Source organism: Nycticebus coucang, chromosome 14 (assembly GCF_027406575.1).
Source record: "Nycticebus coucang isolate mNycCou1 chromosome 14, mNycCou1.pri, whole genome shotgun sequence".
Lineage (NCBI taxonomy): Eukaryota > Metazoa > Chordata > Mammalia > Primates > Lorisidae > Nycticebus > Nycticebus coucang.
The window spans coordinates 13,510,227-13,537,257 of record NC_069793.1 but is presented as its reverse complement, the minus strand read 5'-3'; the positions used below and the strand labels follow the sequence as shown (position 1 = coordinate 13,537,257).

General features: G+C 38.5%; 2 protein-coding genes across 2 annotated transcripts; both read right to left on the bottom strand.

The window, feature by feature from the left end:
- Positions 1-4,440: 4,440 nt before the first annotated feature.
- On the bottom strand, positions 4,441-5,464 carry LOC128565971 (olfactory receptor 5AN1-like). The gene has a single exon (XM_053562841.1). The coding sequence runs from the start codon at positions 5,422-5,424 to the stop codon at positions 4,489-4,491; it is 936 nt and encodes a 311-aa protein (XP_053418816.1). The 5' UTR covers positions 5,425-5,464; the 3' UTR covers positions 4,441-4,488.
- A 19,413-nt stretch (positions 5,465-24,877) lies between these two features.
- Positions 24,878-25,893, bottom strand: LOC128566058 (olfactory receptor 5A2). Its single transcript, XM_053562962.1, has one exon. The coding sequence runs from the start codon at positions 25,876-25,878 to the stop codon at positions 24,907-24,909; it is 972 nt and encodes a 323-aa protein (XP_053418937.1). The 5' UTR covers positions 25,879-25,893; the 3' UTR covers positions 24,878-24,906.
- Between the last annotated feature and the right edge of the window lie 1,138 nt (positions 25,894-27,031).

The following is a 27,031-nucleotide window of genomic DNA, read 5'->3' as shown; positions in this document are numbered from 1 at the left end:
AAAAGTAATGCTACATGAATTCTGACACTAGGTTATAAAAAGACAGTGCCTAATCTACTTTTTGTGCTGTTAGTATACTTTTTATGGAGACATTATATTTTATTCTCTCTGTAAATTCAGATCATTTTTATATCCTCCTTGGTTTTCTTGGGTTTATTTTATTTTTTTTTTTTTTCGTGGAGACAGAGTCTCACTCAGTCATCCTGGGGTTGAGTGCTATGGAGTCATAGCTCACAGCAACCTCAAATTCTTGGGCCCAAGTGATCCTCTTGCCTCAGCCGCCCAAGTAGCTGGGACTACAGCACCTGCCACAACTCCTGGCTATTTTTTTTTTTAAGAGATGGGGGTCTCTCTCTTGCTCAGGTTGGTCTCAAATTCCTGATTTTAAGCAATCTGCCCACCTCAACCTCCCCAAGTACTAGGATTGCAGGTGTGAGCCACCATGCCCAGCCTTCTTAGTTCCTCTTAAATGTGCACCGTCTACTTTCCTGAACATATGGAATTTATCTATATTAACTGTTTTAATGTTTTGTCTACTAATGCTTCAACTCCATTCACATTTCTCTTCAATTCAACATGGACTAGAAAATCTCTCCAGGTACAAAATAGAACAATCATAGGGTTCACCTCATTTCTTTTCTTCCTCTTAAGGATTGCTGTCCCATGTGGTCTGTTGTCCAATGTCTAAAAACCATTGTTTCATCTATTTGGTCTAATATTATAGTTTAAAACAAGAGAGTAAATCTGGTCTTTGTTACCTCATAAAGACCAAAAATGGAGACTCCCTTCCTCTCTATAACCAGCATAGATTTCCTGGTAAATATAATTATTATCTTTGCACATGTCTATAAATCTTCGGTCTACATCAGACTTTAAAGAAAGAAGAGGACTCAATTCTTTTGCATTTGGTTGCACTAGTCATGGCATGGTTTAAAAGGATATGGGCACTTAGGAAGTATGGATTGAGTGATTGAAGAACTGCTCTGAAACTTGATTGTATTCTTGATCTTGCATAAATAGACACATTGGGAATTTAGCTTGCATTCAGTTTCAGCGCATGTGCTTTACTAAGGCAATGTGCAAGCCTATTGTAAAGTTGTCCAATTAAGCAATTTCAACATGGATAAAGCATTTCAATTGATTCCTGTTTGTTATCGATCACTTACTCTGATAGAGAATGACATTTGTAATATGGGTGTATATTTTGTTAGAAATATACTACTAGTGAGTTAGTCCACGCAAATTAACACAGTTGGTCTGTATCCCCAATAGAGGCAGCTGCTTGAAGGGTGACATTCTACAATTGACATTCGGCATGGGAGATTGAGCTGCTCCATGCTCAGACACTTGCTGTACCTCTTTTTCAAAACTTTACTATTACTGAAAAATGACAAATAATAATTTTATATATAGTTAGAGTACAATATAATATTTTAATCTGTGTATATGTTGTAGAAAGTTTCAATAAAGCAAATGGGCATATCCATGATTCAACTTATTTTTTGTGGTGAAATATCTGGTTTTGTATAGTTTATTTCAAACAGTAAATGGTCTTTCCTATTGGATTATTTAAATTTCACTGACTATTGTGTAAGAAAAAAAAAATTTTTTTTGGATGGAAAATGTAGGTCTATGGTGTCATGAAATGAATTCTATTTAAGTAAACAATTAATGGTTCTTCTCCCACTTTTAGATTGCTGGCTGTTGGTCTATGTTGATAATTTTAATTAGGGATATGCTTCCACTGTAAAAGAAAGGTATATTCTTTAATTTATTTGTAAGGTTCAGTGCTTTTATCTAGGAATGTCTTTCTTTTTCATCACAGAGGGAAAGTCCTTAGAAACTTTTATTACAAAGATTCACTTTAACGTGATTTCTCTGCCAAGTAAAGTTATGTATTTTCTTGTCAATTATCACTTTTTTTAAGAATCTCATTTTATCCTTACTTACTAAATACATATTTTTATGACATGCTAACCTTTAAAAAAACTACAAGTCAACTAACTCAAATGATCTAGTGTTATATCTAATATCAAATCAAGAGGAAATTTCATTTATTTCTTTGCTATATCAGTAAAACCCAGTGTATTTAATATTTAATGACACAGGCCACTAATAACAGAAAAAGTGATATAGAATAATCTTTTATTGGGCTTCCATTTTGTTTAATTCCATAGAGATGTACAAAAATCCAAATGGACTTATTTGGAAACACCTGAATAAAGTATTAAGCCACAAATGTAAATATATGTATTTCCATGGAACACAATCCAGTTTGGGCATGTGGCATCTGGAAAACATACTCCACATGTGACTTTGAAGGGCATTCCTAAACTACTGAGAAATTAAAACGCTTATTTTTAAATATAGAGACTAAGTTTGAGAGACCAAGTCATCCCTAGCCACTGGCAGAGAAAGACAGAGTTCAGATCTATGGCTCCTTGTGTTGTATTCTCCATTACCCCAAGCTCTTGTATATCTTGTACTTTGAATATTGTAGCTGAGTAACAAGATGGCAATTTATGCAACGCACATCTCCAAAATGTCACAATTGCATCACATTGAGAGAATAAAAACATGAGCTAAAACAAATATGTGTCCTGCCTGTTTGAATGCAATTGCTTATTAGAGTTATAATTGTTGGATTACATTAAGGATATGTTGGCATTTTGGTTAAAATAAGTATATTTTTTCCTGTTCATATTCAAAGATGTAGTGATGCTCTACTGTTTCTTTAAGAATGGCTTTGAATTTGTACAACTAATAACCTAAAAAAAAAAAAAACTAAACAAAACTAAACTAAATAAAACTACACATACTAAAACAAGTTTTGATTAAAAAACAGTTTTACAGTAATACTTGACATATTTCTTGAGAAATGATAGAAAACTAATACACTGAGTCAAATGGGTGTCCAGTAAGTTTGTCAAAGAATAACAAAATAAATGAGCAAGTGTGAGAAAAAGAAAAGAATTGAAATAGGCATCCATAGTTGATCCTTAAAACAATTATGGGGACAGTGACACCTGACTAGGTTATCCAAGGGCTCCCAGTGGGCAGGAAAGCTGCTGCCCTCACAGGCCATCTAATGGGAGTTCTGGCTTTCCTTCCACTCCTAGGTGATGTTTCTTGTAACAGTTCCAATTATACCACTCCCCCAATTATCCTTTATGGCATTAATCTAGAATCTCAAGGCCTCCTATATGTGCCCTGTTGTTGTCCAACTTTGAATCACTCTTAAAATCAGTGCTGTTGACTTTTATTTATGACTTGGATGCATGATGCTGCTGTCACTACCCATTCCTGGGAACCCATATTCATCCTTTGTGTGCTTTTTAGTAGTGGTTTGTGTGGCTGGATGTTGGACCAGCAAGGCAGGGGCAAACTCATGGGTAGGATGCTGGGTCCTCTCCAGCTTTGGTATTAACTACTTTGAGTTTTATATTCTTTTGATTAAAAGGGCCTATTACAGTGAGAACTTGCTCTAGAGAATGTCCAACAACTTTTCTGTCAGTCCTGTTGCTTCCTCTTAACAAGGGGCCTATTTTACTGAATACATATCTCTCTGCCTAATGTTTCACGCTCCTCAGAGCAAGGAATGTCCTCCCCTAAAAGCCAACCTTTTCCTGGAATGTCAATCTCCAACTTCTTCCTGGCTCATTAGAAACATGTTCCCATAGCACTCTTGTTCTTCTCAGATGTCTCAAACCAGTACCCCGTAGACAAGTTTCATTAGGCTCGCTTTTTTATTGTTTAGTTGTTTTATTTTAGGCTATGGGTGGTGGAGGCAAGGGTGTGACCAAAAGCTCAGATGATTAGCACTGATAGATGATTAGCACTTTTTGTTTCTGTTTGTTTGTTTCCCAGAGTTGACTATACATTAATTATTGTATTTTGAATACAAACTCACTTTTCTAGCACATAACAGTTAATTAATCCTTAGCTATCTCAGATTTCTCTTCCCAGGGGACACAACCAGGCCAATGTATAACTTTTTTTTTTTTTTTTCCAGTGGGATATCCCCTCTGTCTGTTCAGAACCACACAGATAATCAATAGTCACCACTGTGTATTCATTACACTGCATCAGAATATTAGGGAGATGATGTTTCTGGACTCCTGAAGGTCTTTTCCATGCTTCTCTTTCATAGGGGCAGAATCCTCACATTTCTCCATCTTTAATCATAGAAGCCAAAAACAAGCAAAAGTTTCTAAACTGTGCTGTTTCACAAATACTTGTGAATATGTTAATAAATGATGTGGCCACCCCGGATGTATGACAGAAATAATGAGCCCTCACAACTTAAATTTACTGTGTTTCTATATCATTGAGCCAGCTATTGGTTCATAGGGGCATACTGTCTTCACCACATCAATCATCCCTTGGACATGGTGCATGAATTTTATTAAATTCAGTCCTGTACTTATCAATGTGGGTGAAGGTGATTCTGATTGGCCAGATCTATCAGAAATCTCAGAATCTGTGACCTTAGCAGGACCTTTTCTTCTGCAACCTCTTCAGAGCATCTTTGATTTCCTTGTTCCTCAGACTATAAATCAAGGGATTCAGCATGGGAATCACCACGGTGTAGAAGACAGATGCAAATCTGTCAAAGCTGGAGGAAGCACCAGAGCTGGAACTCAAATATACAAAGATACTTGAAGTATAGAAGAGGGACACAGCTGTCAGGTGGGAAGCGCAGGTGTTGAAGGCCTTGGACTGTCCCTTAGCCGAAGTGATCTTCATGATGGAGATAATAATATAGCCATAGGATATCAGGATAACCAGGACATTTACTATCCCAAAGATCACTGTCAATATAGCAATCAAAACCTGTATAAAATAAGTGTCGGTGCAGGACAGGATTAACAGTTGGGGCATGTCACAGAGGAAGTGATTGATGACATTAGGCCCACAGAAGTGGAGATGAAATAAAGCACACAGTAGGGATAAAGAAGCAGTGAGTCCAGCCATGTAGGCTCCCAGCACCATCCGAACACAGAGCCCAGGTGACATGATTGATGAATAGAGCAGGGGGTTGCAGATGGCAGCATAGCGGTCATAAGCCATGACCGTCATGAGACCAGACTCGCTCAGTCCCATCGTTGAAAAGACAAAATACTGCACAATGCAACCCACAAAGGTGATAGTCTGCTGCTCCTGGAAGAAGTTGAAGAGCATCTTGGGGACTGTGGAACTGACATAGCAGATATCTATGAAGGACAAGTTACTGAGGAAGAAATACATGGGTGTATGGAGGTGGGAATCCATCCTTATTAAAACAAGGAGGCTCAGGTTCCATGTTAGAGTCATAATGTAGATCACCAGAAATGTGGCAAAGAGAACTTCTATGATTCTGGGGAAATCTGAGAATCCCAGCAGGATGAAATGAGTGATCTCTGTAATATTTCCTGCCCCAGTCATTGCCTCGGAGCTCCTAAAAACAGAAAGGAGACAAGATAATGCCTTGATGACTCAAGTGAAATAATAGCATTAACATCTTCATATGTGCCTATCTTTTTCTCTAATGAGCATTAGAGGAAAAATGCTTCCCTGTCCTCCTAGTGGAAAGACCTCAGCTTTTCTTCTTAACTTGCCAACAGGTACCTGCACAGGGCCTTAGCTCCTCAATTAATTTATGGTGACTCACGAGAATTAAAAAATATATTTATAAAATTGGCTGAAAACTTTTATAAAATTGCCAAAAGTGCAGAAATTATGGTATATAAGGTAGAGATCATGAATTAAATTTAGTTTGCTTGACTTTCGGTACAATGGGCCAAGGGAAAACCAGTATCAAACTATGAGTTGTCTTCATCTAGATTAAATGTCAAACAAAAAATATTGTAATTCTCAATACTACAAAGGTATTATTTTTCTTTTGGCAGATACAATCAGCAAGTTAGAGCTCACAGATTCACAGGAGATATACATAACAACGAACTGCTCTGATCCATACCAAAACTGTACTTCTTTAAGATGAAAGAGTAGACAGAGGATTAACAGCCAAAAAGATTTGAAACAAATGAATAATTAGAAAGGACTTAAGGAGTCACATTACCTTATTTAAAATTATACTACAAAGCTAGAATAAGCAAAAATAGCATGGTACTTGTATAAAAACAGAGACATGAACCCAGAAATAAAGTCATATAGCTAAGACCAACTGATTTTTGGTCAATATACAGCAACATACACTGGGGAAAGGAAGCTTGATTTAATAAACGGTGCTAGAAAATTGGATACCCACACGCAGAACAATAAAACAGGAGACCTATCACTCATCATATATGAAAATCAATTCAAGATGAATAAAAGACATAAATGTAAGGAGTGAAACCATAAAAATTCTGAAAGAAAACACAGGACAAACTTTTCTAGACATCAGCCTAGGCAACGACTTTATAACAAGACCCCAGTCAAATTCAGTAACTACAAAAATAAATCAATGGGACTTAAAAGCGTCTACATACCAGAGGAAATAATCAGCAGAGTGAATAGACAGCCTACACAGGGAGAAAATGTTTGCAAACTATACATCTAACAAAAGACTAGTTTACAGAATCTACAAAGAACTCAAAAGTAACCAATATATAATCACCCACACTTACATATGAAAGATGAAATACAACTATAGCCCAGGATGAGGGAAGGAAGAGCAGGGGGTGGGGGGAGACCGGCTGGAGGGAGGGTAATCGGTGGGACCTCACCTATGGTGCCTATTGCAAGGGTACATGTCAAATCTATTAAAAGTAGAGTGTAAATGTCTTAACACAATAATTAAGTGAGGTGAAGGCTATGGTAATCGGTCTGATGTAAGAATTCCAAATTGTATATAAAATCAGCACATTGTACCCCATAAATGCATTAATGTACACAGTTATGATTTAATAAAAAAAATTAAGAGAAATAATAATAATAATAACAGCAAGAAAAAGATAAGTAACACCATCAAAAAGCAGGCAAAAGACATGAATAGAACTTTTTCTAAAGAAAATAGATAAATGGACTAACAATGTGGAAAAAATGTTCAACATTATTAATCATCAGGGAAATGCAAATTAAAACTACAATGAGATACCAGCTTACACTTGTCAGAATGGCCATAATTAAAAGTCAAAAGGCAAGAAAGACTGATGTGGATAGAGCAAGAATGAAATGCTTATACACTGTTGATGAGACTGCAAATAGTACAACCTTTCTGGAAAACAGTATGGAGATTTCTCAAAGAAATAAATGTAGACCTATCATTCAATCCAGCAATCCCAATACTGAGTATCTACCCAAAGGAAAAGAAGTCATTTTATCAAAAAGGCACATGCACATAAACGTTTATTGCAGCAAAATTCACAATTGCAATGAGGTGGAATAAACCTCATCAACTGATGAGTAGAGAAAGAAAATGTGGCATCTATATACCACGGAGTACTCTAAGCCATAAAAAAGAATGAAATAATGTCTTTTGCAGCAACTTGAATGGCACTGGAGACCATTATCTTAAGTGAAGTATCTCAGAAATGAAAAAACAAAAATTGTATGTTCCCACTAATATTTGGAAGCTAAATTATGGGTACACATGAGCACAAAGAGATAAAAAGTGCATTTGAAAACTAGAAGAGGGAAGGGTGGTCAGAGGATGAGGGATAGAAACCTACCTACAGATACAGTGAACACCATTCTAATAACAGGCACACCAAAAAGCCGTGACTTAAGCATTATTCAAGGTATCCATGCAACAAAAACATGTGTATCCTGTTAATATTTTTTAAATAAATAAATAAAAATACTCGAACTTTCAGATGTTAAAAAGTATTATAAATATTGATAATTCATTATTTTTGCAATAATAGACATGTCAAAAGAATAAATAGACATTCATAAGGTAAAAAGGATGAAAAGTATAAAAGAGGAATAATTGGATAAACATTTATACAATCTTGGGATGAAAAGATATTTCTGAAACATACAACTTAAATAGAAGCTGCAAGAGAAAAAATAGGATAGAATACTTTACAATTTGGTTATGGCAGAAAAGCCCACTTATATAAAACACATTTGTAATACAGTTGATGAACTGAGGAAAATAGTCACGAAATTGAAGAAAGACAATATATAATTCCTTTAATATGAAAGATAGCTGATAAATCAAAGAAAAAGAGGTACTCACATATACCACCGATGTGTACCCAAAATGGTTTTTAAATTCCGGGAAAAATTGTTTTGCTTTATATCATCTCTCTTTGCCATGTTCTCTCTTACACACACACACCATTTATAATGCCAAGCATTAAAAGTAATAGATGTTATTGTTCCCATGTCTTCTTTATACTTCTCTGTATTTTCTCACTTTTCTACAACATCTTTATTTATAATAAGAAAAATTACTAAGATATACAAATCTATAACATTTAGTGGGGGGAGAGGAAGAGAGAGAATGAGAGAGAAATAAAACATAATTTTCTGAATTTTACCTGCTGGCTGTGTGATGCTTAGCTAGTTATTAGCCTCTCCGTGCCTTAGTTGCCTCATCTATAAGGAAGCTAATAATAGCTAACCCCTCATAGGCTTGTTGAAAGGATTAAATGACATAGAGTTTTAAACAGTAAGGGCTCAATAAGTGTTAGTAATTATCATTCCAATCATCATTTTTTGCTACAAAGAAGGGCAAAAAGAATTAATACAAAAATATCAAATAGCTCTTGATAAAACTATCTCTTAAATTAGATGGTCTCAAAGCTCAACTCAAGAGCATCATCAATAAATGATCATATTTATTTCTATCTTGTGATTGTGTTATCTCCCACTCCTTTCTGATGCTGCCTTTTATATTCCAGCACCGCCAAAATCCCTCAAGCTGACACCACTGTGTACAGGATGTGGACTAGTGGAAACATTTTCTTACTCAATTCTAAGCATCTCGTGTGCTAATATTTGAATAACTCAGTAAATACATGTCAAGCACATGAATAAATGGTTCTTTCACTCAGCTTTGGATATCAAACTAAGAATATATTATGTTTATTTTATTTCCATTATAGATTTATGAACTTGGAGCTCTTTCTGTTTACTCTTAGAAGAGAGTCCTGCCAGTAAAATTTCTCATGTATTTTATCCAAGATAACTTAGATTTACGGAAACTGCTTAGAACACATACACTCCCAGAGACAACATCTCCCAAGCACCAAAATTACTGGTCAATTCAATGAAAATAAGTCAATTTGTCAATCAATCAGTTGCCCTAAAATTCTTTACTTTTCAATTACATTCTGGTGACACTGGCAGCCATAATGGAATGCATGCTATGTAACCTACTCTTCTCAGAAAAAAGTGAGGAGTTGTGGATTGCTTCTCTTATTCATGATAAAATTTATCCTGAAATTCATGATAAAATTTATCTTGTTAACGTTTGGTAAGTTAGAAAAACAGGGAAATTTTTCTGGATACACTCACGTTTAATTCGTTTTTTGCATGTGTTCACTAACCCCCAAGACAATTTGGAGAAGAAAGAGTGACTGATGCAAACAATGGCTGGGGATTTTACTAGATGGTTGTATGTAGACAAAACCCTTTCCAATTCTCATCTAATAAGGACATGGTCAGTTTATAGAGCAGTGCAGAGTACAAAATCAGGTAAAGCCAGGAAGATTGTTGAAGGAAGAAAGAGGTCAGTAAAAGAAGATTGTTATGCACCCTCATATTAATTCAGAATAAAACAAAAGAAACATTTAGAACACTACCTGTGTCAGAAGTGGGTATTTCTGACATCTGTGTTTGGTAAGCTAGTGCCTCCAGACCGCCTTTTTCTCTAAAGATGACAGTAGAGAGCTATTTGAAATGTTAGTATTTCAAACAATCTAATGGAATTAATACATGAGTACTATCTAATATCACAATGAAAGAGTTTATCTCCCACTCCACGAAAAGTATGAATCAAAGCTGTTTATTTAATTTTTTAAAGAGATAGGATCTTTCTGTCACCAAGGCTGGTGGGCAGTGGTGGGCTCATGACTCACTATAACCTCAAACTCCCTAGACTCAAGCAACCCTCCTGCCTCACCCTCCCAAGTGGCTGGGACTGCAGGTACAGGCCACTGTGCCCAGCAAACAAAGCTGTGTATTTAAATAAAAATCAAATTATAGTAGATGCTCTGTAAGTTGACTGCCCAAGGGACAGTAACAAACTGGTCAACATAAAGAGGTGGTCAACATAGGGAACTAGGCCTACTGTACTGACACCTATGTGTGGTGCATGTCTGGTCTATGGAAATTAGGTACCTGAAGGAGGTGGTCAAAGTAGGGAGGTAGTCAACTATGGTCAACAATATCAAGACCTATAATTATTATTGTTTTAAAAACAGAATTATCAGGAGCAAAAATTAAATTAAAAGGGTCCCTGGGGTGGAGAAAATTGAAAAATATAGAAAAGCATGTTTTGATCTTAGGATACTCTCCTGAAACTCAGTAAACTATTATTTTTAATTTGACTTTCTTATCAACTTTTAGAATCTGTCCTATTTGACTCTACATGATCCTATTCTCCCCATTCTACAGGGAGAATGCAGAGCTAGAATTCTACACCTATCTCTCATCCCAGAGTAATATTGGAAACTTTATATTGAGATTATTCTTTTCATCAAGGTCAGGATATTTGAGGAAGAAGAAAAAGAACCCAAGAAAAAGCTGTAAGTGGAGGGAATGGAAGTGAGGAAGAGAGAAGAATAGGAGAAACCGGGGCCCAAAAGCTTGGTCCACATACGGCAAGAATCACATAGAAGGCACAGAATCACACAGATAATGAGTTAATATAGAATCCACCATTTTCTCTAAATCTTGCTCTGTGACCTTCTTCAGATTCCCCAAGAAGACAAAATTAATTCTTGCCAAAGGGTGAAATTGCTTATTTCTTTGGAAGGGAATTTTTCAGGTGGGCCTTATTGTGCTCTAAAGTGGGTGCTTTGAATCACAAAAAGGCTGTCCACTCACAGCATGGGAGACGTCCACAACAGTAGATCCTCTTAAATGCGCTGTTGAGAGCAGAGACAAAAGAAGAAAACCAATTAGAGGGAGAAAACACTCCAGGTGCTTCATCTCTAATATCCTGGTTGTCATGGAGCTTTTGTCCCTGTTGATTTCATGCCCCACTTTGGCAAGTCCCTACTGGATTCATTCCCCACTTCCCCATGGTCTTATGATGATCTTGAGATTGCAATTTTTCTCTACTGCTGGCCTTAAGCAATGCTCCCACCTCGTCCTCCCAAAGCGCTAGGATTACAGTCATGAGCCACCAAACCCCACCCCAGGATTATAATGTTTCTTCACCAATGTTGGAATCCTTTTCTTTTTTTTAAAAGGAACATGTAGCCCAAGAATCCTTTATTTCTTTTATGACATGGACTTCGCTATAACATAGATGACAAAAGTAAAGCAAATAGTAAAAGAAAGTTTGGTACCATATGGAAGCATTTTTCGAGAAATAAAAAAGCAAAAATAGTCGAACAGAAATTATGTCATATTTCCATAAAGTTACAAATAGTATGCCTTCCTCTCCTGCCTCCTCCGCCACCTCCTCCTTCTTCACCTCTGTCTCCGCTGAGACAGGAAGATCAACCCTCCTCTTTCTCCCTCTCGCCCTCCTTAGCCTACTTAATGTGAAGATAATGAGGATGAAGACATTTATGATGATACAATTAATGAACAGTAAATATATTTCTTTTCCTTATGATTTTCTTACTAACATTTTCTCTCTAGCATAACTTACTGTAAAGATATGGTATGGGATACATGTAACATACAAAATCGGTGTTAATATACATTGTTAGGAAGGCTTCCGGTCAAGTGAAAGCTATTAGTAGATGAGTCCTCCCAAAGTGCTAGGGGAGAATCAAAAATTGCACTGAGAATTTCAACAGGGCAAGAGGTTGATGCATCTAAACCCCTCATCGTTCAAGGGTCAGGTGTGGGGTGAAATAAAGCAATTCTGCTCAGGCACGATTCCACTGTTCACCAGTCCTTCAAGAAGACCCTGACCCATCCTAGGCTCCTATAAAATGAGGATACTGGAGTAGGTGCTCTTTAAAATCTCCTTGGGAGCTAACATTAGTTGCTCTCTAACAAGTGAGTATTGACAATTCCATAACTGCTTTTATGTTTTCATAGGCCTGAAAAGATAAAAGAATAATGTGGCAGGGTAATGGAAAGAGTCACAGACCAAGAAAGTGCTTGGAAATAGCTGTGAATTCATCAACTTAATGACTCTAGGAAAGCTCCTGAGAAGCTAGGTAAGATGAAGTTGAAAGAGCCATTATGTTCACCTCCTTACAAGTTTATTTTTTTTCAAATCAGAAATATCTATAACGTAAATTTTCTACAATAGTGATTCTTGATCTTCCTTGGATCGGTGATAATTTTAAAAATCTTTTGGAAACGAAAGACCCTCCACCCAGCAAACTGCAGCCACCTGCTACTGCCTTGCTATACAGTTTCACTGGATTCTCAGTCACCCCTCAAGTCTGTCCACAGTGTCCAGGTTCAGGACTTCTCCTAGCAGGAGAGTGACTTGAACTCAAGTAAGGGTTAGGTTGCTGAGGCAATTACATGGAGATTAGGAAATTGAGGAAGAATTTTGGAAATTCTTTTCTCTATTTCCCATTGGAGCCAGTTAAGAAAAAGCAAAGCACTAAGCCCAAATAGTAACTAACCAGAAGAATGTTTCTGTATCAGGCACCATATGCTCTTGTCAAGACATTAGAGCTATCATTCTCTCTATAGCCATTAGAATACCCCCCCAACCCAAACACACTTTTATTCAGATAAAAACAATCATTATCATTTTTACTCATGAGAAAAAAATATTATGGGAAGACTTGAAAGGCAAAAAAACAGCTGTCAAATATAGCCTTGGAGTTGTGTCTAAGGGTAGAAATAGAAATCTTAAACATTTTCCCTGAGAAAGTCTGAGACATTAAAAGAATAAATTATGTTTATGTACTATGAATGTTTGTCAACATCAGCCATCCAAAATTTCTTCCTTTTCCCCAATCATTTCTTAGAGTCATAATTCCAAAAATGAATTAAAAGAGAAAATTTCATAAAAGCATAATGTGAAACTCAGAAAAGTAAAGTCAAAGGGTCTTTTTCCCCAAATCAAATACGTCATTGCTTTCTAGTGTGCTAGTTTGAGAATTCTGAAGAAATTGAGTGCTTAAATGGAAAAGAAAGTCAAGGTGTTTGCCATCATGGTAGCAGACAAGTGTATTTATATCCCAGACTGCGAGATGGTTCTGTCCACAGTGAGACTGAATGGAGAATCTGGTGGGAAGAGCACAGAAAATTGTATTCATCATCTTTTTCACCATCATCACCCCCAACGGTCATTAAAACTAAAAGATTTATTGAGCAGCTCTTGGGGGTTGGGGGTCTCAGTTCCCCAAACCCAGTTGACCTACTTCAATTGCTTGCCTGAACTAGAAAGTTTAACTGAGGTGCAGTGGTAATTGAAGGCAAAAAAGAATAGAAATAGAAAATAAAACTGGAGCAGCAGAGGCTGCGTAAATAGAGAGCAAAAGTGACCTGCACAAGCTTTAGTGTAAGAAAGAAAACTTTTATTTAAGAAAAAATAGAAAGTTCATGGGGCAGCTCAAAGGAGTAGGTGCCAGCCCCATATACCGGAGGTGGCGGGTTCAAACCCAGCCCCAGTCAAAAACTGAAAAAAAAAGAAAAAAAAAAATACAAAGTTTAGAGAACTCCCAAAGTGCTGGAAGGAGGACCCTCTCATGAAGGAGAAGAGGTGAAAGAGACGGAGACCCAAAGGCAGTGCTGAGGTAGAAACACCATCTTTCTCTCCATCTGAAATTGGTTGCAACTCTTTCATTGGCTTTTCTGTACCTCCAGACATCACTGCCCTTTTTTAAGCTTTTTATTATATATTAAATGTTTTGGTCTTCTCTATTATCCATTGATTACTGCCCTCCTCTACTGGTCATTGATTACCTAGGTTACCTCAAGCCTACATTCTCTTCTCTTTTGTGGGGGAGAACTGTTGAGTGACGAATGATCCAATGGGCCTTCCAGATGTCCTGGTTCTGCAGGCCAGACTTTCCTCCCACCCCCCCTTAAAGTCTCTTTCTTTGTGTCCCTTCGCAGCTACAAAACATACTCATCTTCTCACTGTAATTATAAAGACGTGCACAGCTTCCTCTAATTGCCACTCATTCAATATCATAATCTTAGGCCTGCTATACTATGCACTAAACACCATATTCCTATTCTGAAAAAATGTCTCTATATTTCAGAATTCTGAAAACTTTTTACATTTCCACACATGTCTCTGAAACCCCAATTAAACGTTTGCCGGATCTTCTTACTCTATCCTTCCCATCAGTGAAATATTCATTATTTATATTTCCCTACTGTGTTCTGTCTTATTTTTATAGGTCTCTCTTCCAGTAAATTAGTTCTATAAAAACTCGTAATAATTGGTTATTTGACATATCCACTGAGTTTCAAATTTCAGTCATAATATTTTGTTTTCTTTTCTACAAGTTCCATTTTGTTCTTTCCCCAAAGCGTCAGTTCTGAAAGTCTCTCCTTTCATCGTGCTTTTCAATAGCATCCTTTCTTTAAACTTATTGAACATCTTTAAATGTAAATGGTTTTGCAAGTCTGATTCTATAGTTTGATGCTATTGCTTGTTTGACGTGCCCTATTTACTCGTGTGTTTAGTGAATTTCGATTATGATTTCATGTTCCTTTGAACTTTATCTGCAGGAAGCACTTAATTTAAATTTAAATGATTTAAAATGTGTTCATCCAGAAACCATTTACATTATTAATACTTCTGTCTGAAACCTTGGGGGCAATACTAACCCAGAATCCCTTTAAACAAAAATCTGACTCAGGATTTTCAGGACCACAATATGGATAAGATTTAGGCTCCATAACTAAATAAGTTTAAGTTTGAGCTTAAGGATTACAAGTTATCGACAGAGCCTTTTTACTTCTCCTCTGCCTCTCTAACTAAGATGGAGAGAGCCGTTCACATTACCATCTCATTTTCTGAGGCAGGTTTTTTCTACATTGTCCCCTGAGAGGTCACCCTTTGGGAGCTTCTGTTCTAGTGGCATGGGGGTTGTCTTCTACGCAGCCTCACACACTCCTACCCTTATAACACCTGCCCATTAAAACCCAGGCCTTAGTCCACCAGTGTTTAGACAATCAATCCCTCCTGGGAAAATCCCAGCCTCAGTCCACCATTCTCTTAGGTTTCTGGTTTCTGGACTTTCAGGAATTTATTTCCTTTCTCATTAGCTGACTCATGAAAAAAACATGTGTTTTAGATTTTATCTAGCATTCCTAGTGGTTTTGGTGAATGTATAACCCTCCATATTCCCATAAGCATGACTATAAATGTTATTTTTATGAAAATTAGTGTTACTGCAGCTTATCACTGGCCAGTTTTTCTTAAAACATCAAAACATTTGGTGTGCATATATTTTTTTGCTCCTAATATGATTAAATTTGCCTTATCACACAATGAGAACAATAACATTGCATATCTCCTGGCATACTCTATTCCAGATGCTATCTCAATTGTTTTATGCTTTATTTTATTTTAATGTGTCCTCTAGTTCTAGGAGATATGCAATGTTATTGTTCTCATTCTGTGATAAGGCAACGGTGACAGAGTCAGAGGGGTATGTAGCCCAAAGTCAGTCATTCCAAGACGGAGAGAAAGCAGGGTTCTCTTCCAGTTATCACACCTTAGACACATTTATTTTTTGTTTGTTTCTTTTTAGGTTTTTTTCTTTTTCAAATATGAGGGTACAGATTGTTAGGTTCTACTGTTCTCCCTTCCAAGATAAAGATAACTTGTAGTTGAGCCCTTTACCCGGGGACGTGCTGAACACCCTCACACTATGCACGTTAGGTGAGATCTCCCCAGTCCCCCACTCCCCTCCCCCTCGCTGGACTATACTTGTGTCTTATCATTCGTGTGTAATCGTACCAGAGCCACATCTTAAGGATGGTGCTCCACTCACTAAAATGCATTACGACTATAGAGTGAAAAGCACCACACTTCCTGGTATGGAGAAGCAAAGGATCTCATCAGGACCCTGTAGCCCAGGGAGATGAGACGTGTGCCCATTGAGGCACAAACAAGGGATGATGTGCGGCATGAAAAGGAGAGACATGTGGGAAATCACCTCCTGGAGGGAGTGGGCAGGACGCTGACAGACTGGAGAAGCCTCCTGCATATTTTTTGCAAGAATTTCTCCCAGAAGGCCTCAGGAATGGCAGGGCCTATTCCAGAGACATTATTGTACAAATGGGCAAGGCAATGACAATGTACCTGAACATGCTGTCCATAACACAGTCACTTCACATCACATGGAGACGCTTTCAGGAAATCAACAGAAAAGTGGTAATACTGACTGCTTGCCAAGGAAGAGAGATAAACCGGAAGAGAATTTAACTCCTTTCAGGAGGAAGAAATGATAAGGTACTTGGATGTTTTGCAAAACGTGCTGGTGTGAGTAGGGAACAGGGAAATCTCACTGCAGAGCTGGTGACCACTGCAAAGCTTATCTCAGTGACAGCGCATGTAGTGAGGATGAGATGGAGTAAGTCGGGCAAGGGCCAACGGGAGGCAGCTGGTCTGCGGGTTTAGGTCCTAAGCCACCTTCACCTCTTGTCTCCCATTTTCATTGCTTTGTAAATTTGGGTCCCACCCTAAAGATGCCCATCTTGAACAGTTTAGGAAGATGGATTTAGGAAATTGTTGAATTGGAAATGTTGTAATAGGTCACTGAGTTATGCTGATTATTATTTAAGATAAGCATTAATGTGGTCTTTGCTTTAAGAGGATTGTTTTAGGAAATTAACTTTGGAATAGAAAATGTAATCGATTGCCACTGAGTTGTGTTAATTATTATTTAAAGTAAACTTTATGTATAAAACTGTGATTTGGGAAATGGAAAAACAAAACAGTCTTGGAAGAGGCTATTCTCACTGTTCTCCAGAATCGCTGGCCTTCTGACAAGGTTTGCTGGACCTACCCCTGTCTCTGCATATTGGCTGACAGTGACAGGCGGCCAGACCCTCTTCATTCAGGAACACCTACAGACGCCCACGAGATAAAATTACCAGAGCAAACTGTATCTTGCTTTGCCACGTCATTTTTTTCAGCCACCCCAGACTTTACCATTTCATGTTAAACCTTATTTTAGTTACCTCTGATTTATCAAAGACTCCTATGCTTTCTTCTTTTGTTTGGGATAACGTTTATTTGGGGATAAAATTTATCTTGGCTCTTTCTTCTCAACCCAGTCCCGGCATAATGTAGTCCGCCTCCCCTTGCCTCCACTGACCTTGCTGAGCAAATGAAAAAGAAGGAAATAGAACAATAACATAATCACATTCATTTCGTCCTAACTTCTATTTATCACCTCTGCTCATAAAAACATAATTCGCTTACCACTGCTATCTCATTAATTTCTGTAGACTGCTAATTACTCACAAAAACCTTTTTTTAATGTTTCAAAGCCTTAAGTCAGGGTAATAAGTACATACATATATATTATATACGCATGTATTTTTAAGATATGAGAAAATCAATATTTGCTTTCATTTCAAAATTATAATTAGTAGTTTTAAAAATGAAATTGCAATATGTCAGAGCTGACTCTAAAACTGAGAAATTCTGTATATCCTAAACATAAAATCCAAAATAAATAATTTTACCTACACATTTTTATTGTTCTAAAAAATAAGCCCTATGACATACAATTTTGATTTTCACTATAAAATGCCAATTTTCTTATTTCAGATTAATATGAGGGTACAAATGTTTAGTTACATTGTTTTCATTTCTAAGGGAAAGTTCAAGCTGTAGTCCACCCCTTCACCTGGGGACGTGCTGAACACCCTCATATTGTGCACATTAGGTGAGATCCCACCAATCACTCCCTTCCTCTCCCTCCCCCTCTCTAGACTAAACTTGTGTTTTTTCTTTCGTGTGGGTGTGTAGTCGTTTATATATTGGTTTCAAATCATTATTGAGTACCTTAAAAACATGTATGTTGTTACAATCTAATACATCGGTTTCAAATTAGTATTGAGTACACAAAAAATATATATGTTGTTACAATCTAATATAGCCTAAAAATTGAATCATCGCGATAACCATATTTCCTTCAGAAGGACTCTACTGAGAATTTATCTACCACATGAATTAGTCCCTTTATTTTTTATGTACTTTCAGGAACTTTGCAGAATATAAGCAATGTGATAATTTTGACTTAGGAAGAACAAAAATATTAAGATTCATTCATTCAACAAATATTAACTGTATATAGTGCACCAGGCATCATAAATGTTGGAACTCAAGAGTCCTGTTATCACCCACAGAAGCCAAGGTAAGTGAAACTTCAGTGCAACCATTTTCCCTTGCCTCTTGGGAACCCAAAACAGATGGGTAGATAATGTCACAGAAAGATTTACTAAATCAGCCCTCCTCCCTATCGTACTTTGACTCCACTAAGAACTCCAGCAAGAAGAAGGTTACCCTTTTTTTTATATAATCAGTTGACTTTAAGATTCAAAAGGAAGCTTATTTTTTGAGAATAGAGAAAGGATACCATCAAATTCAGCTTTAGGGACGCACACTGGAAGGAGTGGGGGAAGCATAAGAATGGATATGTTAATCAGTTTGATTTTATCATCCCACATTGCATACTTATATTAAAGTATCACATTGTACTCTATAAACACATACAGTTATGATCTATAATATTAATTTTTAAGAAAAGAAAATGTAGAGACCAGATACAACTAATTATAACTATAAAATAAAAGTAAATAAGGTTCGGCACTGGTAGCTCAGCGGCTAGGGTGCCAGCCACATACACTAAAGCTGACAGGTTCGAATCCAGCCCAGGCCTGCCAAATAACAATGACAACTACAACCAAAAAAAAAAAAAAAAAAATAGCCGGGTGTTGTGGAGGGTGCCAGTAATCCCCAGCTACTTGGGAGGCTGAGGTAAAAGAATCACTTAAGTAAGCCCAAGAGTTGGAGGTAGCTGTAAGCTGTGACACCACGGCACTCTACCAAGGGCTACATAGTAACACCCTGTCTCAAAAAAATAAATAAAAATAATAAAAGTAAATGAAATGGTTAAAGAAGGCCTGAGTCCTAGTAAAAAGGTGCTTAACTAACAAAGCAGGAAAATCTCATGATTGACTTTCTGTTAGAAAACTACCAGGGATGGCATGTATGATGGAAAATAATTCCAGAACCTTCCAAGACCTGGAAGCCATACACACTGAAGGTGTTAAACAGAGAAGAAATACCTGATTTGCATTCTGGTAAAAAGAGGCTCTGCTAGAAAAAAAAGTGGCCCCTGTACAAGTGCCACTGTGTTGACAATATAGGCCAAGAGTATGTGCTACAAGACATGTGAAATGAGGAGCAGGAAGATTGGACAGGTGCAGGACTTCTCAGGACCAACCTCATCCTGTGAGTCTCCTGGGACCCCACAACCTGCAGCTCAACCCCAGATGGAGTCTCATGGCCAGATGTATTACAGGTTGGGTGTCAAGTTGAGGGGTGAAATGACCTATGTCAGACTACTTGCATAGTGTGTCTGACTTACAGACTTGGGCCTTCCAAACCATGTAGCTGAATTTTGCTTCTTAAGGATTTCTTAATATTGAAAATAACGGCCGGGCGCAGTGGCTCACACCTGTAATCCTAGAACTCTGGGAGGCCAAGACAGGTGGATTGCCTGAGCTCACAGACTCGAGATCAGCCCGAGCCAAAATGAGATCCTGTCTCTAAAACTAGCTGGGCGTTGTGGCAGGTGCCTGTACAGGTCCCAACTACTTAGGAGACTGAGGCAAGAGAATGGCATGAGCCCAAGAGTTTGAGGTTGCTGTGAGCTATGATGCCCCGGCACTCTACTGAAGGCGAGAAAGTGCCTCAAAAAAAGAAGAAAGAAAGAAAAGAAAAAGAAAAAATAAAGAAAATAACCTAGGCTTCTTTTGCCTAAGAAAGAAGTTTTAAGACAAGACCATACAATATACAATACCAAAGTAAGACTTCATGCATGCTGGGTTTTTTGTATATGCTGACATTCAAGTCCAATCTGGCATTGTGGTTTCTTTTCAGAAGACTACAGCTTTGAGAGTGAGATGAAAATCTCTGCTCTTCCATGAGGTTTCCCTGGGTCCTACTTGTCTGTTTATATCCACAGTGTGGTGCCACCCTAAGTGTGTGGTTAGTCTCTCTTCCACATCAAAGGGAGATGCTTCTACATATAACTTGTAAAAGCTCCAAGCCATGATTGCAAGAAACCACTATGACATTTCTTTTCTCATAGGAAAAAGGGGAATCTCCTCCCCAGCCAGGCCCACAAATCAGTGTTGCACACAGGAGGTCTTGGCCAGCATAAGGGGAGTGTGGAGCATGAGAAGAAAGGATGAAATAAAAGCAGCAAAAGTCAGATGTAGACAGTAGGTCCATTTTCCCCAGTGGGTTTGGGGGTGTCATAAACATGGAGATGGGATGTGAAGAATTCAGGGAAGGAAATCATAGATCAAGTTGATGGGAGAATGCTGGGGTATGCAGATAGTCAGGCTCTCCCCGTGCGTTCTTAGGTCAGGGAGATCCAGATCGGTTATCTGGAAATAAACAAGTGAAATGCAAGTGACCCTTCATCTGTGTGGATCATCACAGAATAGGCAAACTCTAGGTTTGTCTAGGTTTGAGATGAGAACAGTGGTTCTCAACCTTCCTAATGCTGCGACCCTTTAGCACAGTTCCTCATGTTGTGGTGACCCCCAATCATACAATTATTTTCATTACATAAAATTATTTTGCTACTTAGCAATGAAGGAAGGTTGAGACCCACTGGACTAGAAACATGAGACTAATAATCTTTAGATATAAGTTTAAAATCTCATCAGAGCTCATTTAATGCATCACATACTAATTCCTGAGTGTATGTGATCTTATATACCTACAAAAAAAAATTAGGGGAATATTGGTGCTACATGGGGACAGTAACCTAGTGTTTGCACAAATCTAAAAATTAAAGCATAAAATCAGCCCATTGTAGATAGATAAATGGTATAAAAGAAGCATTTTGAAGAATATATTTCATAGACCAAAAGGAGAAAAAGCTCTCAATTCATCAGTCTATAAATAATATAGGATTAGAAGGGAGGATGGTCACCTTGGAAGAGAGGGAAAGGAATGGAGAGAAAAATCAGTAGTTCCCAGGGCCTCACCTGTCTGGACCTTGCAGCTGGGTCAATCAGATGCTAATACACAATACCCACTTTGTTTCTGATCTTTCTCTCTCCAAATAGACTTTCAATTGTAATTTGCCTTTCAATGTGGCTTCTTTGACAGATGGAGAATTGTGCTACTGGCACAAGCACAAGCTTGGCAGTTTTGTTCTTCACTAAAAGTTAAAACTGGCATCCTGGCTTACTGCAGCTAGCTATTCTGAGCTTGGTTAATTTCAGTCCATCTGGAAAAGATTTTCTAATGTTGGAAAAATGAGTGCCACACCCTGGATGGATGATGGTAATTTTACTAAAGTAAATTCCATCCCCAGCAAGCTGGCCCTCCCCAAGAAAGATTTACCTTGTATTGCTTCAAATACTTAGGAAATGCCTGACTCCTTCAGTACACAAACTATTCTGTTTAATGTATGTCTGTTTATGTGCCCCACAATAAATACACTTTTGGGGGAAGTCTTATTTAGTATATGGGTTACTGTAAACCCCAGATCATTTTTGCCTCATTCAAGTCTTACTACCAATCTCTATCTTATGCCTTAGAATGAATCAATACTGGCCAGGTGCAGTGGCTCACGCCTGTAATTCTAGCACTCTGGGAGGCCAAGGAGGGTGGATTGCTTGAGATCAGGAGCTCATGACCAGCCTGAGCAAGAGCGAGACCCTGTCTCTACAAAAAATAGAAAAAATTAGTCAGTCATTGTGGTGGCACCTGTAGTTCTAGCTGCTTGGGCAGCTGAAGCAGGAGGATCACTGGAACCCAGAAGTTTGAGATTTCTGCAAGCAAGGCTGACGCCATAGCACTTGGCACTCTACCCAGGATGACAGAGCAAGACTCTGTCAGGAAGGAAGGAAGGAAGGAAGGAAGGAAGGAAGGAAGGAAGGAAGGAAGGAAGGAAGGAAGGAAGGAAGGAAGGAAGGAAGGAAGGAAGGAAGGAAGGAAGGAAGGAAGGAAGGAAGGAAGGAAGGAAGGAAGGAAGGAAGGAAGGAAGGAAGGAAGGAAGGAAGGAAGGAAGGAAGGAAGGAAGGAAGGAAGGAAGGAAGGAAGGAAGGAAGGAAGGAAGGAAGGAAGGAAGGAAGGAAGGAAGGAAGGAAGGGATATTTAATGAGCCTTACATTCTCCTTGGTAGTGGGAAAACTGCCAAAGTGCCTCATATATTCTCAGTGTAAAGAGAAAATTTTCATTACTGGAAAATACACATATAGCCAAATAAGTTTGGGGTTTTTTTGTTTGTTTGTTTGTTTGGTTTGTGAGATAGTGTCTCAAGCTGTCCACTTGGGTAGGGCGTCACCATTACTGTGGCATCACAGCTCACAGCAACCTCCAATTCCTGGGCTTAGGTGATTCTCTTGCCTCATCTTCCCAAGTAACTGAGACTACAGGCACCCGCCACAACGCTTGTTGCAGTTGTTATTGTTTTAGCTGGCCCCAGCCAGGCTCGACCCCACCAGCAGCCTGCCCTCTGAGCTACAGGTGCTGCCCCAAATAAGATTTTTAGTAAGGATTTTGTATTCAGAATCTCTGTCCATGGAACACATTTAGAGATGATAATAGATAACAGTGATAGCTCCATGGAGATCCAAAGTATGAGATATTTTTTTAGTTAGTTGTGTTGTTTCAATGACTTTTGGTACTAGGAAAACTTAAAATCATCTACCATTTTGGAAACTGGTAAACTGAAAAACAGAAGTTGGGGGAGCTGGAATACAGATAAAGAAGTGGGGGAGGTGACCATAAGAAAGAGAGGGAGGTGTCCACAATGCTGATAGAGTTGGCACAATGGCCACCTCTGTGAGCCTGAGCTTGTTCTGCTCCCCTAAGAACCACTTTGGAAGTGCAAGAAAAGTAGTAGAGATTTGAGGCATGGTTGTACCTTTCATTGAGACTGCTATGTCCCAATCGAAGATACTCTAAAGCCATTTGTTTTGTCTCCTTTTAGCACCTTTCCCTGCATTTTTTTTTTGGTTTATACAAAATTGACTAAAAATATTGACTAATTGATTAATACTGTAAAAGCCAACATCTATTAAAAATAACCAGATGCCAGGCAGTTGACTAAGCCCTTTTCACACCTGTTCTCATTTAATTGTTGCATCGGTTTGATGAGGTAAATACAATTATTATCCTCATTTTACAGGTGAGGAAAATAGAGTCTGTAAATAACCTGCAAAGGACCACATGCCTACAAGTCTTAAAAATGACTTAAAAATGACTCCTCTTAACCACCCTTAGGGATAGTCTCCCTTGATCCTCTTTCCAATGAAAACAAAGCCATGCCAAAGGTCACATTTTCCACAAAACTAAGGAAATGTCTTCTATTTCTTTGGCTTGGATAATGATAATTATCTAATAATGATAATAGTAATAATAATAACACCTCTTGGACATTGCCTATACACGAAGCATCATTCTGTTTATATGTACAATTTAATTATTCACAATAATCCTAGGATATAATAACTGTTATTATTCCTAACTTACAGATGAGAAACTGAGGCATGTAGATTCCAGGTAAACTGCCCATGAACACACAGGGAGATATTAACTCCCTTGTTTATGGCCTACCCAAGAGAGGCCATAGCTGAATAAATTTATTCCAGTAAATAAATTTTTACTGCCAGTTAAAATACACATAAAACATTCTGAGAAAGTGTGGAGAAGAAAAATCATTGTCTTCAATTCCTTGGCTTGGTTCTCACTTAGAATTTATCACAAACCTGGTAAAGATAGAGAAGCTTTCATCCCAAACGAGCGTGTGCTCTTCTCTGGATTCCTAAGAAATTTTGAGTGTTGGTTAGAAAGCTGTCACTTTGAACTTACACAGTAGTTTCTTGGTTTTATTGAAATCATCTCAGTGGCAACTTTCTTTATTGTTCATGGAATTGGACAAGAGGATATTCCATTTGTTCAGTCATTAAGATCCAAAGCTGAATTCTGCCTTAATCCATCTAAGAGGTGTCAATACACCCTCATCAGTCACAGTAGCTCACTAGAGCCTGGTCCTCAAACATATGAGGGTGTCTGCCCTGCAGACCCCATGAGCTCTGAAGAAGGCATTTGAGACCCTCAGAAGAGGAAAAGGCAACTATTTAGAAAGAACATCATCTTCATTAGGTCAGTATGCTACACAGTAAGGACCACCACCACCATAAAGCTAGACTAATATTTTTCCTATAGTTCTCCTCCTCTGACATAAGCTCTATTTTTTTTTTATTGTTGGGGATTCATTGAGGGTACAATAAGCCAGTTACACTGATTGCAATTGTTAGGTAAAGTCCCTCTTGCAATCATGTCTTGCCCCCATAAAGTGTGACACACACTAAGGCCCCACCCTCCTCCCTCCATCCCTCTTTCTGCTTCCCCCCCCCAGGATGTTTTTATCTGCTAAATTGAGCATTTAAAACTCTCACTCTATGCAATGCCAGTTTGTTCTAGAAACAAATAATGGCCAGATTATTTTCTAGTAGCCAAGAAGTAAATTCGTAGGGGAATCTTAGAAAGGGGGTCAAAGAGTCTGGACCACACAAATCATCATGTAGATCTACTAGTCCAAAAGTACATAAATGTCTACACAATTGACCCAGGCCATGGCTTCATTGTAAATGTTAGCCCAAGGTCAGAAAAAATGAACACGGGTAAGAAAGCCTATGGTTCCTTTTCACAGCTTTTCTCATGGCATTTTTAATCTCCTTATTCCTAAAACTGTAGATGATAGGATTCACCAGGGGGATCACCACAGCATAAAACACAGACACTACCTTGTCCCTATTTAGGGAGTAGCTAGAGCTAGGTCGCATATACATGAAGAAACCAGAACCATAGAAGAGGGTCACAGTGGTCAGGTGAGACACACAGGTGCTGAAGGCCTTGGTCCTACCTTTAGCTGAGCTGATCTTCAGAACCGTAACAACAATATAACCATAGGAGATGAGGACCACAAAGACAGATGCCACTCCAACGAGAACACCCACAGCGAAGGTCACCACCTGGGTGGTGAAGGTATCAGAGCAGGACAGAGCCAGAACTGCGGGGAGGTCACAGAAGAAGTGGTTGATCACGTTGGGCCCACAGAAAGTATGCTGATAGACAGAGTAGGTCTCAATCAAAGAACTAAGGAAGCCACCTACGTAGGCGCCAGCCACCATCTTCAAACAAAGTGTGTGGGATACCAGGGCTGTGTAGAGCAGAGGGTTGCAGATGGCCGCATACCGGTCATAGGCCATAGCTGCCAGGAGAAAGCACTCGGTCAGCCCCATCCCACAGAAGACAAAGTACTGCGTGGCACAGCCAAGGAAGGAAATGGTTTTCCACTCTGTGATGATGTTGGAGAGCATCTTGGGGGCTGTGGAAGACAGATAGCAGATGTCCAGGAAGGACAGATTGCTGAGGAAGAAGTACATGGGCGTGTGCAGGTGAGTGTCCATCCTGATGAGGGCGATGAGGCTCAGGTTCCAGGCCAGAGTCAGGAGGTATATCCCCAGAAATAACACAAAAAGGACCATCTTCATTTGAGGATGATCTGAAAATCCCACGAGGATGAATCTTGTCACAGTGGTGGTGTTCCTTCCTACAGCCATAGGCCTACTTCCTGCATAAAGAAAAGAGGTAATTCTGTGGTCAGTTAGATTTTGTTTGTTATCATAAAAATGGATATTTCCTGGAAGATCATATAAACTGTTAACACCTAAAGTCCAGCCACTTATCGGACAAAACATTCTCAGAAGAAGTCGTTTCAGGACAATCTCTCAGTGCCATGTAAGATCTGTACACTACTGCAAAAGCCAAGACTTCATCACTAAACAATATACACATGTCATAGAATTCCATTGTACACCCCAAATCCTGTTCAAATTTTTTAAATGAAAAAATAAATAAAAATTTAAAAATTGTATGTATGATATATATCTTGTTGACTAAAAGAGACTTGCTCTACTAATGTGGAAAGTGATTGGGAATCAGAAACCTGAGTTTTGGCTGAGCACAGAGGTTCATGCCTTGTAATCCTAGCACTTTGGGAGGCTGAGACTGAATAACCACTTGAGGCCAAAAGTTCAAGACCAGCCTAGAGAAAACAGAAAAACCTAACCTCAAAAACAACAACAAAAAAAATTTAATTAGCTGGGAGTGGTGGCTCCTGGGAGGCCAAGGTGTGAGGATCACTTGACCCCAGGAGTTCAAGGTTTCAGTGAGCTATGATAATGCCACTGCACTCTAGCCTAGGTGACAGAGTGAGACTCTGCCCCTAAAAAAATAAAACAGAAAGAAAGAAGCGTGTATTCAGTCGTCCCCCCCCATTCCCATTCCTAGCTTGGTGGGGACTGTGGAAAATTCACATTACTTCTCTGGATCCCTATTATCTCAACTGTAAAATGGGAGGGTTGGATCAGATGATTTTTTTTTTTTTTATTGTTGGGGATTCATTGAGGGTACAATAAGCCAGGTTACACTGATTGCAATTGTTAGGTAAAGTCCCTCTTGCAATCATGTCTTGCCCCCATAAAGTGTGACACACACCAAGGCCCCAACCCCCTCCCTCCGTCCCTCTTTCTGCTTCCCCCCCCATAACCTTAATTGTCATTAATTGTCCTCATATCAAAATTGAGTACATAGGATTCACGCTTCTCCATTCTTGTGATGCTTTACTAAGAATAATGTCTTCCACTTCCATCCAGGTTAATACGAAGGATGTAAAGTCTCCATTTTTTTTAATGGCTGAATAGTATTCCATGG